This window comes from Siphateles boraxobius, unplaced genomic scaffold, assembly GCF_051911475.1.
Source record: "Siphateles boraxobius isolate OS27281-9 unplaced genomic scaffold, OSU_SipBor_1 18, whole genome shotgun sequence".
Lineage (NCBI taxonomy): Eukaryota > Metazoa > Chordata > Actinopteri > Cypriniformes > Leuciscidae > Siphateles > Siphateles boraxobius.
Genome location: NW_027508788.1, coordinates 12,337,992 through 12,354,275, shown reverse-complemented (window position 1 = coordinate 12,354,275; position 16,284 = coordinate 12,337,992). Strand labels below are relative to the sequence as shown.

General features: G+C 36.4%; 2 protein-coding genes and 1 pseudogene across 6 annotated transcripts in view; 1 reads left to right on the top strand and 2 right to left on the bottom strand.

Annotated features, from left to right (window-relative positions):
* The window catches only part of LOC143741181 (uncharacterized), a 169,932-nt gene extending 162,858 nt beyond the window's left edge, over positions 1–7,074 (bottom strand). The window contains exons 1-3 of one of the 2 annotated variants that reach the window (XM_077233621.1): positions 6,922–7,074; positions 3,518–3,637; positions 124–3,186 (exon numbers count right to left, since the gene is read on the bottom strand). In XM_077233621.1, coding sequence (XP_077089736.1) covers positions 2,336–3,186; positions 3,518–3,575 — 909 coding nt within the window. In that variant the 5' untranslated portion in view covers positions 3,576–3,637; positions 6,922–7,074 and the 3' untranslated portion in view covers positions 124–2,335. Of the gene's footprint in view, positions 1–123; positions 3,187–3,517; positions 3,688–6,921 lie in introns of those variants that run through there. The other variant, XM_077233622.1, reaches the window with a different exon arrangement.
* The window catches only part of LOC143741160 (uncharacterized), an 89,285-nt gene that overhangs the window by 9,816 nt on the left and 63,185 nt on the right, over positions 1–16,284 (top strand). The gene's annotated exons all lie outside the window — the stretch shown is intronic.
* LOC143741201 (uncharacterized) overlaps positions 1–16,284 on the bottom strand; it is a 267,182-nt pseudogene that overhangs the window by 225,785 nt on the left and 25,113 nt on the right. The gene's annotated exons all lie outside the window — the stretch shown is intronic.

The window sequence follows — 16,284 nt, the reverse complement described above, 5'->3', positions numbered from 1 at the left end:
GACATTGGCTTGTGTCATATTCTACTGTTTGAGCTACAGGAAAGGTAATGACACTAAAACGCAGCTTTGAGAAGAAGTAAGGTACACACTGAGAAGAAGTAAGGTACACACTGAGAAGAAGTAAGGTACACACGTGAATGTTTATTTTAGTACACTTCACCAAAACCCCTCTACAGAAGAATGTGTATAGCAGTAAACCTTGAGATTATTACTTGTGACATTAGAACAAAATAAATGGACATGAGAACGTAGCCTATACAACTAAATGAATGATATCTTACATATTTTGTAAACATTTTCATTTAGTTTTGTGAACATTTTATAAAATGTTTACTTTCTTTTTATTTAAAGGGCTTATGTCTGTTATTGTAGGCTCATTTTGTAAATGTAAGCAACTAATTTAGCCGCAAAAACTGGGTACCTGTGTAGTGAGATGTAGCTACATGCTCAGCCAGATTCGGCTTGAAGTCACGGATATTCGGATGTGGAGCCACGTGCGCTGTTAGAGAAAAAGCCGTGCACACCGCCAAGCGAAATGGACCCTTGCACATCCAGTGCGCACGACCGTCCATACCACAATTGCATCATTTTTGCTGTGCGCACCTATGTAAACCTAGCTTTAAGGCTGATTTATACTTCTACGCCGGAGCCTCTACACTGTAGGCTACACGTTGGTTTTCAGTTATACTTCTGCGTCATTGTCTGCGTTGAAGTAGAGATGCAGAGGGAGCGGTTCTAGCAGTCCAATCACAGCACTTGCGGTTTACGTAGAACTGAGGCGTTGTTAAATTTTTGGAGAGGTGCATGTCAGGGTACATGAGTACGCGTGCTACACACCCTACAACGTAGTTACAGCGTGAGTTTGACGCAGAAGTATAAATTGGGCTTTACACTGGCGGCATAAGTGGGATGTCAGAGCTTGAATAGGAACGTGTCTCGCGATATGGACACACATGTGCTGGGATAGAAGTGTCTGGAGCCAGTGCACGAACTACCCGGCCGCGGGAGTACCGCGATCGAATCCGTGAGAACGTTTCGCGTGAGATCCGTGCGAGTTGGAAGTGAGCCAGGATGAGGACGATGTCTTTTGCTGTTGCTTGATTTGAGTGCTGCGCGTGCACAGAGGCGTCCCCAGGGTTTTTGCATAGTTTAGAGTGACAACTTTGATGTCAAAATGCAGGTTGGCAGGTCTGCTATTTGTAGAACTGTCCATTGAGACGTGAGAAATAAAAAGGAACAAAGTTAATGTGATTTTAATTCCTTTAAATTCATTTAAATATGCCATAATTTGCATTAAATCAAAGGGTTTAACATTGTTTAACTGTTAAACTGGCATTTACGACATGAGAGATGACGTTCCTGTAAAAAGATACTTCATCACTGCAGTGCTCTAATAAAAGTTATAAAAAGGATGTTGTTTAGTTAGTGGATACATGCAATGCGTTATTGACCTTCATGACCTTAGACACAGTTTTCTTTACATTTCTCATACAGTTATCATGAGAACAGCAGAATAAAGTTCAAACTGACAATTCTTTTTCTAGAAAAATATGACTGGTTAATGTACTTGAGTATAAGAAAATTAATTACAAAACAAATACATATTCTCTGGAAGCCGGTCTAAATGAATAAACACTGTTAATGTATTCCTGACATGTCTGGACACACAAATCTTATTTGATTACTTGCAATTAACAGTGCAGACAGTATGCCTGAAAAGATCTGATTTGAGTTTAGGGAAATCTTCATATCTCTGATTTGCAAACTATTCAATTTTTTTCATTGTCATACACACATTTAATCGATGTCTGATTTACTTTAATGCAAAATACGTGTTTGAAGTTCAGTAAAGTTGAATCATATCATTATAAACCATGTTACAGCGGTTGAGAAAAGATAAGGGCCAAACTTCAAACAGATTCACCACTAATTTGACCCTTAGATGAAATCACTCAATTAAAACAATCTGATTGTCAAATCATTTGTAATTGGAATATTTATCATGGATGTGAATGTGAACTTTGCTCAATTCAATTCACATTTATTTGTATAGCGCTTTTCACAATACATATCGTTTCAAAAGCAGCTTTACAGAAAAAAAACATTAGTCTACATTACAATTTAGAGTGATTTGTTATCAGAAGTGTCTTTCCAAGTTATGTATTTCAGAAATGTACATATACATTTCACACAGTAAGCTAACAATGTATTAATTTAAAGCAGAAACAATGAAATTGTTGAGGTAATGTGAACGTGTTGTAAACAAATGATTCGGATATATAGAAAATTGTAGCATTGGTGCATGTTGATTTAGAGTTTGCTTCATCTGAAGTCTTCATAAGAGACTGGATCCAAACTGGAGCTGACTTACTCTAGTTACCTCAGGATGAGGTATGGCAATGGGCAACTTTGGGCAATGATTTTTCTCATGAGTCTGTAGATGAGATAATTGGGTGAATCTCTTCCCACATGAAGCGCACTGGTGCGGTTTCTCTCCAGTATGAATTTTCTCATGATCTTTCATGATTCCTGACAGAGAGAAACTCTTCCCACAGTGTGAGCACTTGTACGGTTTCTCTCCAGTATGAATCCTCTGGTGTCTTTTTAACTGTGTGTTTGTAATAAAGCTCTGCCCACAGTCAAAGCACATATAAGGTCTCACACCAGTATGAATACGCTCATGCTGCTTTAAATACTTCAGTAGTGCAAAACCCTTTCCACAAGAAGAGCAAACGTGAGGCTTCACACCAGCATGAATTTTAAGGTGTGTTTTTAAGTTTGATTCCACAACAAATGTTTTCTCACACTGATCACAGCTGAATGATCTCACTCCAGAGTGACGGCGCAGATGATTGTTGAAAGACCTTTTCCGAGTGAATCTCTTTCCACACTGAGAGCATGTGAACAGATGTTCTCCCGTGTGAATTCTCATGTGTTTATTAAGGTCTGATTTGTGCACGTAAAACATCCCACACTCAGAGCAGGTGAAAAATTCTTTGACTCCAGATTTTCCAGCTTGTTTTTGTGTGAAATTCTCTTCAGTCTGAGAAACGACTGCATTTCCATCTTCATTTTTGAAATTATGAGATTCTTGAAACAGATGCTGTTTATCTTCATTTTTATATATCAGTTCTCTATCTTCATTTGTGAAATGATGCTGTTTGTCTTCATTCACTTCCATCGATTCTAAAATCAACATTAAATTCCCAAAAATAAAAACGACAAAGGAGAAACAAAGTTCAATCTTAATTTAGCACAAATCCAGTTTAATACAGTCTACTAATATTTCATTTTAGATGTTTTGTTATATCCTTCAAAGATCAGAAACTTTTTTTGAGTGAACAAGCCCTGAATGTTGTCTTTACAGGACTGTGACATGAATGATCTCAGAGAAATCCGCTAAAATATAATGTCCTCTACAGAATATAAAGTCTATGCCTGGGTCTCAGGAGGATATATCAGTTTTCATCTTAATGTTCCTCATCAGTCATTAAAGAGAATGAAGGAAAACACCAACCTGTTTGTTCCTCTGTATCTTCATCTTTTATTCTGCAGGGTTCTTCCTTAATCTCCATCTTTACAATAGTATGTCCGTAGTTTCTCCTGGAGTAATTCCTCCTGCTTGCTTCTTCTTCTCCTGTGGGAAGATGGGAATATTCCCAGCATTTAAACTCTCATGAACGGCTGTGGGAGCTTCACTGACTGAAGGAGTGAATTGTGGTCGTTGTTGCTCATTTAGCAGATGATCATCACACTTACAATCACTCGCAATTATCCAGCTTTAAGTGTTTTGATCAAACAACTGTTTAGAAATAATTCAACTCCTCTAACTGATTTTATCTTGCTCTGACATATGATTTACAGGCATTAAAAATGGTTTACCAGGTTTCATTTGTTCATTAAATAAAATGAAAACAACTCATAATCTTATCAAATTTTAATGCGAGCGTAATGAACAACAACAGTCGGTTAATTTTGATTAATTTCTGAGTCATTCACTAAATGAACTGACTCGTTTAGTTCTTTGGATTTAGACTTCTAATAAATAGTGATGGCAATTTCAAAACATTGCTTCATGAAGTTTTGAAACCTTTACAAATCTTTTGTTCCGAATTAATGGTTTGGAGTGTGTATCAAACTGCACAAAGTAACGTGGTTTCCGTAAATAAGGCTTCATTACGTCATAACGCCTATTTCACAAAAATGGCGGCCGAGACCGGAAGTAGGGGGGAAAAAAATTCGGGTGAAAGCGCTGGCAGTAGCAGTCGGAGAACAAATGCGGAGACTAAAAGCGGTCACTCCTGTTGCGTACCTTTTTATGTTTCAACTCAAAAAAGAAACAACTATATTTATAATTTCAAAGCTTTGTTTGTGGCGAAATGTTGAAAAAGCGTTGGATTTGGGCTATATGAAGAGAAGAGGGGCACTTTACGGAGGATGAAGTCCATGTACGAGAGTATGGTCGTAGATATCTTACACCACAGGCCGTGTTTTGCAGGTTTTAATGGAACAACTAGGGAGAAGTTAAATCACGAAGGAGGAGTGTTGATGCCGGAGGAGTGATGCCCTGACAAAACATATTGCACTTGATTGTTATCTGATTTGCATGTCATGCACTTTTATTTATTATTATTAACTGTTAGCAAATTAAAACTGTTTTCTGTAACTTTTTTTTTCTTTTTACCTGGGTTGGCTTGTGCAAGCAAGGGCAGCTGGAACATTTTTGGTTCCTAATGTACTAAATGTGCTGTCTGGTAAATGCAACCAGCACAAAAACATGTATACACTGCAGTGGATTGTTGGTTTCAAATGTGATCTAAAGAAAGTGATAGAAAGAATTTCATATATTTCAAGTTTTTATTTAACCCTTGTGTTTCATTTTATTTAACCAGTGTTTAGGGTCTCTATAGTCCCTTACGTAACATGGGATATATACTGCAAAAAAGAATGTGATGTATTACATAATACATTTCCATATATAGGAAACTAGTGCTTCATATACCGCAATATATAGATTGACCATGTATGGCTATATATTAATACATATAAAATATTGATAAATGAAGACAAAAACAATTTAATAATCACAAAATTTTATCCTTTATTGTGTACACATATTGCACATAAATGTTCCCATTTAAACGTGAATGTATATGTAAGGTTGACAATTGGCCTTAAACCATTCAGACTATAATTACTATATTTTGAAAGTAATGGCTGCACTCCTCAGCGCAGTGATAGTCTCTTGGCTAAATACTTTAGTACATGCATGTGTGCTGGGGTTTTTGATTACTAGTACTTTGAAAATATGAAACATTTAGCTATTATGTAAATAATCAACTAAGAACTATATTACATTATATATTTCTCTGTGTGTTTATGCTGCATGGGTAAATATATCTGCAATTTATTACACATGCAGTACCATATCTGATAACATATACATCTATATGTTATGAAGTGTATTACTGAATATAAAATTACATACATTATGATTTACATTTTGTCATTTAGCAGACGCTTTTATCCAAAGCAACTTACATTTGAGGATTAAACCAGCGAGTCATCGTGGAGAGGCAAAAACAATGCAAGAAGTGCTCAGAATACAAAGTTCAAACATTGCTCAGAGTAGCATAAACCAGACAAGTGAAGATTTCGAGAAAAAAAAGTTTATTTTTATTTTATTTATTTATTTATTTTGATTAATGATTTATTAGTAATATATATATACTTATTTTGAAATAACCTATATGAAAAGCGGCGATTCCTTATGCATTATATATTGTAATATATTAACACAATATATTATTCTGTAGGCTATATTTTCAAATATACTGTTACACCATTTAATATATTGGGCCCTAGACAGTAAAATGTGATTTTGCAACATTTTTTTTTCACTCACTTCATTAACGTTTTTAGTCTAACCATTTTTTATATAATTGCCTTAATTAAATAAATAATTAGACTTTCATTATTAGACTTAATAGCACCGTTAGGTCAAATTCACTGTAGAGATGTACAGCCATAATCTAGTCTAGTGGACGATTGCTGCAATCTAGACAACACTTAATTGCATGACATTTCAACAAAAGCCACGAGATTTCACACAGACATAATTTCAATGTATTTTTTATTTTGCTTAGATATAGTAAGTGTGAGCTCTGTCGTCAAAGTGGCATGACATTTAAATGAATGGAACTTTTTTTAATGTAAGCAAACATCAATTATTTGTCCAATTTGGATTTTTTCACAGCTCCCTGAAAACACTCAACAAAACGGACAACATCTGCTACTCTTACTTTTGGCGGATAAATCAATGACTGAGAGAAAACAAGCTGTTCACAGTCCATTTAGACGATGAATGGCGATCGTAACGACTGGGCCATAGGCTTCTGTTTTCTTCGAAAATTTCTGTCCGGAAAATTTCAGTGGTTCACCGCTGGGAACGATGATATCTGTCAACCCATCAATCACGAGGAGTCACTGAGAATCAAATGAACAAATGTCTGTGGTTTTACCTGACCTCTGCTCAGTTTTATACATATGAAGACGTTTAAATTAGTACTTAAAAGGAATTTTGGTAGCCTAGTTAATAGCATAATTAACTGAGCCATTCATAGAATTAACAAAACAAACCCTGACAATTGATAAAATAACATATAGCCAAATGATAATCTTATTAAATGATTAGATAAAAATTGCATTTGCACTTTCAATAAAAAATGTGTTTTTAAGCATGTTTGGCCCGGGTTTGTTGCATTTACACTGTTCTGACCACTAGGGGTCACCGTGGAGACGGGTGTCGGATTATGTCGAAGCCTGGACACAATACGGCACTTTTGCTTCAACTGCTTCAGTGAATCACGAAGTCTCGATCTGCCCACCACTACTAATAAATGATCAAATAAATGTACTTACAGTCTGAAATCAGCAGATTTAGAGCGGCTGTGTTCCACTTCTCATGTTTATGTTCCCGTCCCTCGCTCACTTCTCTTCTTCTCCTAGACTCGGATGTGTGTCATTGCTTCGGTTGCTCGAGTGCCTCTACTGGCGGAAACCAAATTAAGCTATCTAACACTAGCGTAGCCAGAAAAGCGTCTCTGGGTGTGCATAAGAGAAATTGGGTGTGCCACATTTATTGTCAAATTAATGTGCAAAAAAACTCGGACCCGGCGTATCACTAACTTTACAGAATATAGACTGGGCTGATGTGTAAAACTGGCTTGCCACATAAACATAATACTAGGCCTACAGTATATAAAATATAACTCAGGGCTCAACATTAAGGCTTTACATGTGCTTGTCCTTCGAACAAGTAAATCGGTCATTCCCTTGTCCAAGTAAAAATACAGAAATCGGTTTAAATTTATGCTTCATCTTTCATTTTAAATTCTCAGATTTGATCAATAAATTCAATTGAAATAATAAGACACTATGCTGTTACCAATCAAATTAATTAATTTACCCTGAAAAATTACAACTGCATTAAATAATGTTATGAGATTGTTTTAAATGTTTTTTGAAGATACAAATATGACATATTGGAAAGAATTATAGCCTACTTTTAAACATGAAACTAAACCACCAGTAGGGGGCTGCAGGTGTATGGAGCTAGAAATGTGTCTTTATTATATGCGAGAAAATAAATGATCTGAGAGAAGAAAAAAAAAGTTTGAGAGAAAAAGTTATCACACTGATAGCAAAAAAGCATTTCATGAGAGAAAAAAGAATATTTGAGAGAAAAAGTTTTCATACCAATAGCAAAAAATAATATTTGAGACTAAAAAAGTTTTGAGAGAAAGTATTTTCTCATAGAACATAAAAAAATATAAATTTGAAATTTTTAAAATTATTTCTGAGAAAAAAAATCTCTCTCAAAATACTTTGAAAAAAATCTCGAATATATATTTTTTGCTATCAGTGTGAAAACATTTTCTCTAAAAATAAAAAGTGTTTCTCTCAAAACGCTTTTCTTTGCTCTCGATGCAATTTTTTGCTCTCGTGTCAGGATTTTGCTTTAGCTGTGAAAATTGTGTCATGGGCGGGGCCACGTTCTTTTTTTTCCTATTGGAACGTTCCTATTGGCCAGTCGGGTGAGCATCGTCTTGTCTTAGGAGTCGAACTGAATCATTACACCATTGTTCGCGTTCGGTTCACCTAGATAGATGCCGTCTCTGCAGATGATGACACACACACAACTCGATGGGTAGCTGGCTGAGCAAGTTCAGCATCACTGAAGATTACACATTAAACAATAGCACTCAGGCAAGTTTACCTAGCATGATGGCTAATTAATAATTAGCTTTACTAGCGATTAGCAAGCTAATAATATAATACACATTCATTCATGAATATGAGTGCTATTTTTAATGTTTAATCTTCAGTGATGCTGAACTTGCTCAGCCAGCTAACATCCAGTTGTGTGTGTCATCATCTTACCCAAACATTGGAGTGTCCGTGCTCGACTTAGAGCTTAGATCAGGCCCAAAAAATCAAGCCCGATCCTACCCGAGCCCGTGCACGTTGTGTCCGAGCCCAGCCCGACGCATTAACAATAATTATGAGCCCGAGCCCGATTTAAACCCGAGTCCCGACCATTTTAATACGTGGGTCGTTATAACTGACGTTCTCAACTACTTTCTATGTTACTTTCTCCTCCTCCTCTGTTCTGCACCTCCAAATACTTTCAAGTTAGCCTACGTGTCGCCATCATACACATCAGCATAAATGCTCCTGATAAATTATGTGTTATTAAAGCATTAACACACAAACCACTGTTATAACATAAAATCAAGCAGCTACTGAGTGCATGGTTTGGCATGACTGAATGCGCGCAAAGTGCGCTCCCTGAAAAATCCCTAAAGCTGACATCAGTTCATCGCGATCTCACACATCTCTGTTATTATCAATGACGCTGACTGCACAATGAATCTTTCATAATATATACACTTTGTTTGTTATAATTAGAGGATTTGCCAGCATACAGAATTCAGCTCTGAACAAAAAGTCCGTTTTGAGCAGTGAGGGGAGACTATCTTAAATGCTTCTGATTGGCCATTGCGTTCAAGAAATCAACACATATGTCTGTGATTGGCTACATCGCTCAACGCTGCAAACATGTTATAAAACAAAACTCTGGCCTGTAAATCATTTGTATTTTGTTTTAGTTGTTCTTGTTGTTTTTCTGCAACAGATGAATAAAAATGTATTAGTTTTTATGTTTTATTCATAGATATTTCTAGTTTGCGGGAGTCCCACAAATCGTTTTATTCTCCCGGAACCCACACACACAGAGTGAGTGCATTACAGCCCGCGCCCGCGCTCGCACTCGGCCATCAAACCTAGTCCCGCGCCACACTCTCTTGCGTTGGGAGTGCACGTCTCTAGATCAAAAGCCCGGCCTGGCCCGAGGATGGTGACGGGAAATATCGGCCCGAGGTCGGGCCTGGGCTCGGGCAGAGAATCTAAACTCTAAGGCAGAGACAGCATCTATCTAGGTGAACCGAACGCGAACAATGGTGTAATGATTCAGTTCGACTCCTAAGACAAGACGATGCTCACCCGACTGGCCAATAGGAACGTTCCAATAGGAAAAAAAGAACGTGGCCCCGCCCATGACACAATTTTCACAGCTAAAGCAAAATCCTGACACGAGAGCAAAAAATTGCATCGAGAGCAAAGAAAAGCGTTTTGAGAGAAACACTTTTTATTTTTAGAGAAAATGTTTTCACACTGATAGCAAAAAATATATATTTGAGATTTTTTTTCCAAGTATTTTAAGAGAGATTTTTTTTCTCAGAAATAATTTAAAAAATTTCAAATTTATATTTTTTTATGTTCTATGAGAAAATACTTTCTCTCAAAACTTTTTTTAGTCTCAAATATTATTTTTTGCTATTGGTATGAAAACTTTTTCCTCTCAAATATTCTTTTTTCTCTCATGAAATGCTTTTTTGCTATCAGTGTGATAACTTTTTCTCTCAAACTTTTTTTTTTCTCTCAGATCATTTATTTTCTCACATGTAATAAAGACACATTTCTAGCTCCATACAGGTGTCCGTCTTAATGAGTGAGTTATTGAGTCATTTATTCAAATGATTCGGCTGAACGGCTGAATCGTTAAGGAATGAGGCAGTTGTTTAATGGGTCATTGAATCTTTGACTCAATTGATTCATTCAAATCGCTGAATCATTCATGAATGCAGTTACGTGTTCAGGTGAGCTGCGCTGTGGTTCTTGGGATGTTTGTTTGGAACTATTTTCGCTGCTCAAATAGAACAAAAACGGTCAATATTGTGTCTAGAATGTAAGTGACTTGATATTAATTACTTGTTTATTGAACTGTCATGTGAAATCAGTGTCATATTTTCAGTCGTGATGGTATTCAGCACTCGCGGTCACGTGATGTTGCTTAACTGTATGTATCATATCATATGTTATAAATATAAAAACTCCACATTAAATTTTTAACCGCTCTATGTTCATAAAGTTTCTTTGTGTGATCTGCGCTCATTTGTTTCTATTTCTCCTCATGACCTGCGCGAGCCTGAACAGCACAACCGTATTACCAGTCAGCGGCTCTTTGCGGATTGGTTGGCAGTCCGAATGTCGGCAGATATGTTAACATTATTTTGTTTAAATAATAATTTAAAAGTTAAAATACATTTTAAATGTACAAATATTAAGTAAACAACAATAGTCCAAGTTTAGGAAACGTTTTTATTAAAACTTTAAAAAATAATTCTGCATCTATTTTAGGTATGACCCGTGGCTACGCCAGTCATACTGTAGATTAGATACAAGATTTAAATCCCGGTTTATCAGACTGTGATTATTTTATTGGGAGAAATCTAAATCAGACAACTTACACTACGCTGTTTTTCGTATGTAATAACTCTCTCACGTGTTTTATTAATGAAACTTGTACCATCTAACTTTAAAATGAAGCCAAGCTTTATATTAAGTCAACATCAGTGACACACAACAATTGATAGAGTCCAGAAGTTATACAGATGCGAACTCCTTAGATATTATGAAGATTGATTCTTTATCCCAACTCAAACATGGGGAGATAGATAGTGTTTGTATAATCTCAAACAAGATAGCAGATCTTATGACAATCTTTGATTGTCTTGTATCTTTTCCAATCTATTATTGTTAAATAGTTGAATGTTGATTGGTTTCCGCCAGTAGAGGCGCTCGAGCAACCGAAGCAATGACACACATCCGAGTCTAGGAGAAGAAGAGAAGTGAGCGAGGGAAGGGAGCATAAACACATACAAACACGAGACGTTGAACACAGCCGTTCATTCTGCTCTAAATCTGCTGTTTTCAGACTGTGAGTACATTCATTGTATCATTTGTTAGGAGAAATTTAAATCCAAACGACTAAAGTCAGTTGATTCAGAAATGAACCGACTGATGTTGTTCATTACGCTCTTAAACGTAAACTCGTTACAGACTGGTTATTGCAATTTGTGAAGATTATGTTGTGTTTTCATTTTATGATGAAACCTGGTAAAACAAATTGTGATGAATAAATCACATATAATGTAAGAGCAACGTATAAATTGGGCTAGAGGAGTTTAATTGTTTCTAAACAGTTGTTTGAGTATTTAAAAGCAGGATAGTCAATTTGTTCCAGAAACATTTTTTGTTACGCTGTTTTTTCATAAACAATACCAATTATTTGCATGTTTATGTGCCTGATAACCGATATACAGAACCAAATATTTATTTGTTTTATTTCTGTTTTTTGACCATTAGCCTATGTCTAGCCTACAGCAATGACCTGAACAAACTGTTTTAACACTTTTTAAATACTGCAATTTCTGCAATTTTACCCCTCTTTACATACTGAACACAACACTTCTACATCAATAAATGGTCTGAAAGAGTGTAAAAACAATATACTGCACTCAAGTGTCTTATTTAATACAAGACAATTGATCAAAATCATTGATAAGGTAAATAACTAGGTAATGAATATAATAATTCTTACAATTTTAGTTTTTTAAAGAATAAAACATTCTAAACTGCCTGCTTTAAAAAAAACATTAATGCTTTAGTGTATATTAATAATCCCAGTTGCATCTTTTTATAGCAACAGCATATTAACAACAGGAAAAATACATTCATAAAGACTATGTGAGTTTATCTCTATTTTTAGCAACAAGCAACAAAACTACAACAAGCGTTTATGTAACATATCTCATTTGAGCATTAAATGTCTGTTATGTTATACAAAGTTAATTAACAATTAATTGCCACGAGATCTTGCGAGACTAAAACGTGACAAGATTTCTCGTCAAGTTGAAAGGTGTCTATCGCAATGTGAAAAAGGGGGAAATTAGCATTGTACATTACATACATTACAGTACCCTCTGCAGCACACTGTCGTTTTGCTGTTTTTATAAAAATAAAAACCATTGTAAACTAGTGCTGGGTATTGACACAAATTTCACAATTCAAATTGATTTCGATTCACAAGCTTGCAATTCGATTCGATTTGATTCAATATTGATTATTTTGGATACCAGGTACAATACATGACATATTTTCTCAAGGAAAACAAATCTCTTAACCCATGCTGTAAACTATGGGAGTCAGTTGTATCATTAAAATTGTTTCATTAGCCTAATATTGAAGGTAAAGATTTACTGATTTGTATACAAACACTTAAATTACACTTTTATTTATTTTTCTAATAATAAAGTTATATGAAATATAAACATTTAAATGATGGCTGTCATAAAAACTTGCCAGAATAATTCAAACATGCATTAAATATTGAAGAACATAAATTATAATGAATATGTAAGATGGTGCATGTATTTAGCAAAATGCTCCTCTCTAGAGTTAATTTTTCTAGCTGATTAACGAGTTCATGCCGGTCACTGGATATGGTTTTTCTGAGGTAAATGTGACGTTACATGACATTGTATAGAGCATCACAGTCCTGCCCACAGCCCGAGAGAGCTTAGGTGCCGGAAGTAAATTTCCCATTAATTTCTCCCATTGACGTTTTGGTAAAATCCGTATCTAAAGAGTTTTAGAGCATGCCTGAGGATAACCAGCTACGGCTGAACTCAAAAGAGCCTTTTGAGCGACTTCCAAATCTGAGGCTGGCCACCCAAACTTTTTCCTCCAGTAAATTTTATATAGTGAATGTGCAGTTAAAGGAGCATTTCACCCGTGGGAACATTCATCTTTATTGAAAGTGGGTCATATATGTAGTCGAAATATAATACAATTTTCGAATTTGGTGCCTTCTTGACCGAGTAAAGACAGAAAGTAACTTCAGAGTGCATTTGTTCTGAAAACCACAACTCCCACAATGCACCACATTGCACAGCTCCGCAAGCCACTCCCACTAATCCAGAACAACGCTGAGGAGGTATCCGCCTATCAGATTCAGAGAAAGCACTCTACCGTCTACAAGGCTGGGTGCCGCCAGAGTTTGAAATTCATTTCACAGAAAAAAAAAATCTAGTTTTGTTGCCGAAATCATTATTGAAATACTCCTCGTTTCTATTTATGTTGAAGTAACAACAATAGCTTCCTCAACTTATTGGTGCCCGCCGTACTGGCAATCTGGAGCTGGATATTTCAGAAGACCTGCCTGTCACGGAAGAGGAGCCCGCACTGACTCGAGTTGAGGCGGACTGGTCCTGTCGTTCTACCCGCTCGTGACGGCAATCCGACACTTCGCTGTATTGCGGCCCGTAAAGATAGCCACGAACATCGGATTTGAGCAGAAGACTTTCAAAATCATCTTCTTCCATATCATGTTTATTTCCTTCCATCATTGTCGTAACTTCCCATCTGGCTCCACAATGCTTGTTAGCTTAGCTTCCAAACAAGATGGCGGATATTGCTATTAGTTTTGGCAAGTGAAGTCCCACCCACTGATCTGTAATAGGTCTGTAGCGTGAATGGGCCCCTCCCCCTGAATAAATGATGAGCTAGTGTTTGTAGTCTTAACCCTTATTCAAAGAAATGGAACTTCCTGCTTTTTATGACGCAAAATGACGATTTTTACATCATAACAAGCAGGAAGTGGAACACTTAAATCCTTATTTCTCCCATCTCAGGGGAAAATAAGGGAATAAATCATGGCCATTCAAAAAGGGCCATTTTTCCTGCCGACCAAAATTTCGATATTTCAAATGTAGGCGCGTTGCGCGTGGTAAGCGCGCTCATAATCCGCCGGAGCCACCACAACATTGCCCAACATCAAATGGCAAACGTAATGCAAGCCGAACGAAACTGCTCGTTATTGTGTGGTTGAAGGACTGTTTATCAGTTTGGACCAAAGCAGCGCGAGCCGATCTTGATCAAGCTACACTGTTACTTCACAGCACTAATAAGAGATCAAGTAAAGGAAGATTTTGAATTTGCCACAGAAGTAATAACATCGCTGCGAGATCTAGTGAGAAACATTCACATTTCTCCGTTATTAACGGATCAACCAGCACTGACGTGGAAACCAGAAAGAAACATTGTGCCATGAATTAACTATCCAGTGTCCACAGATTAGCAACATTCACCATGGATTTACTGTAGTAACACTAACTGCAACCATGGAAGTTTGGCAGGAATAGTAGGCTATAATGCCTTCAAGTAACATTACGTCGGTTTTATTTTGACATTATGAATACAATTGCTGCCCTCAAACTAATCTGAACTAAAATATGTTTGTTTATAACTACTACAATATTACATTTCATTTTTTCCAATGAGCTGTTTTGTTTTATATGCTCCTAAGAAGAGTCAATTATAGCTCCAGAATTGCTCAAAGTAAAACAAATATCATACTTTATGATGTTAGTTTTCATTTAAAAAAGAATAAAAAAATTAAATCAAGGAAATTACCAAAAACCTGGTAAACAGTAAATTCTAACAACATAGGGCTATTTAGATAAACAATCTGGCGAGCATGTTGTTTTAGGCTAATACACCAACAGCAAATTTCTGTTTAATAAAGCACTCAGAAATGTGTGAGGCCAATGGTGTTTATATGAGCATATACAATCTCTTAGTACAGCCATAGCTGGTTTTAAGTCTACCATGTATGTTTACGTTTTTATGGCTTATACCCCAACTGTCAATGGAGAAATTGTATTGAATTCTTACTTACGGCTGTGGGCGGGACTGTGATGCTCTATACAAGCTGTTTTACTGACGTCTTTCCACGGTTTTAACACTGATTGAGCGATTCCATGTGACAAAAAAGATAGAGCACAACTTATCGAAATCCTTAAACACACTTTCAGATGCTCATTCTTCTTTATTTCACTCTGTAACTGGTATTATTAAGGCGGAAGAGAAGATCATGTGCTGCTGCTTCTCCTGAGCTGCGCCAGAGCGATCTCACGCCACAGCGCCAAAACGGTTATGTTTTTGAATTTCATAAGAAAATGGATGTAATTTGAAATCTGAGACTTTGTTTCATATCAATAGTAACAGCACAAAGATTATTGCGTTTATTGGATGGGATGCGTGCTACAATGTTCCATTAATTCATCAACTGAAAACAGGATGACTAATCGATTCTTGGGATTTAAGAATCGATATCGGTTCGTAAAGATGGAATCGATTAAAATCGAGAAATGGATATTTTTTACCCAGTCCTATTGTAAACTAATGTAAACGTCTACTCTGATCATCCAATACGAGTTGAAATCGCACACAGTTTAGCAGGAATCACAGTTCAGTGATCGCATGACAATAGCGGATGATTCGTTGCGCAGCTTTTAATAAACGGCTCTCGAGACCTTTCGTTTTTTCCCCATTCCACTTCCAGCGTCTTGTTTTACAAAAAAAAAACAAGTTCTGTGTGAACAGCCCCTTATCTTGTAGAATGCGTGCTCAGCACCGCCAGTACGGAATAAACTACGCGCAATCAAGAATTTGAAAGTGAAAGTAAATGCAAGCTCCCTGATGCGCGCAAATTATGCTGCATACAATAGCCCATCTTCCAATATCAAACTTATCTCTGGACTGTGTAGTTGTGGACTGTGTAGTTGTGGCTCTGGTCTCTGTTTTGGTCTCGGTTTGCACTTTGAATATTGAAAGAGTATTTTAATTATGGTTGCACTTGCACTTATTGTTTGCACTTAAGACTTAAGATTATTTTTTTTTTTTATTTATACTGTTTTTATTTCTATGTTCAATTTGTGGAGATGAGTTCAATTAGCAGGTCACACACAGCCTCAGTCAGAAGTTATGGAAGCTCATAATTCAGGTACAGTAAGGTCTGAATAGACTCATGTGAAATCA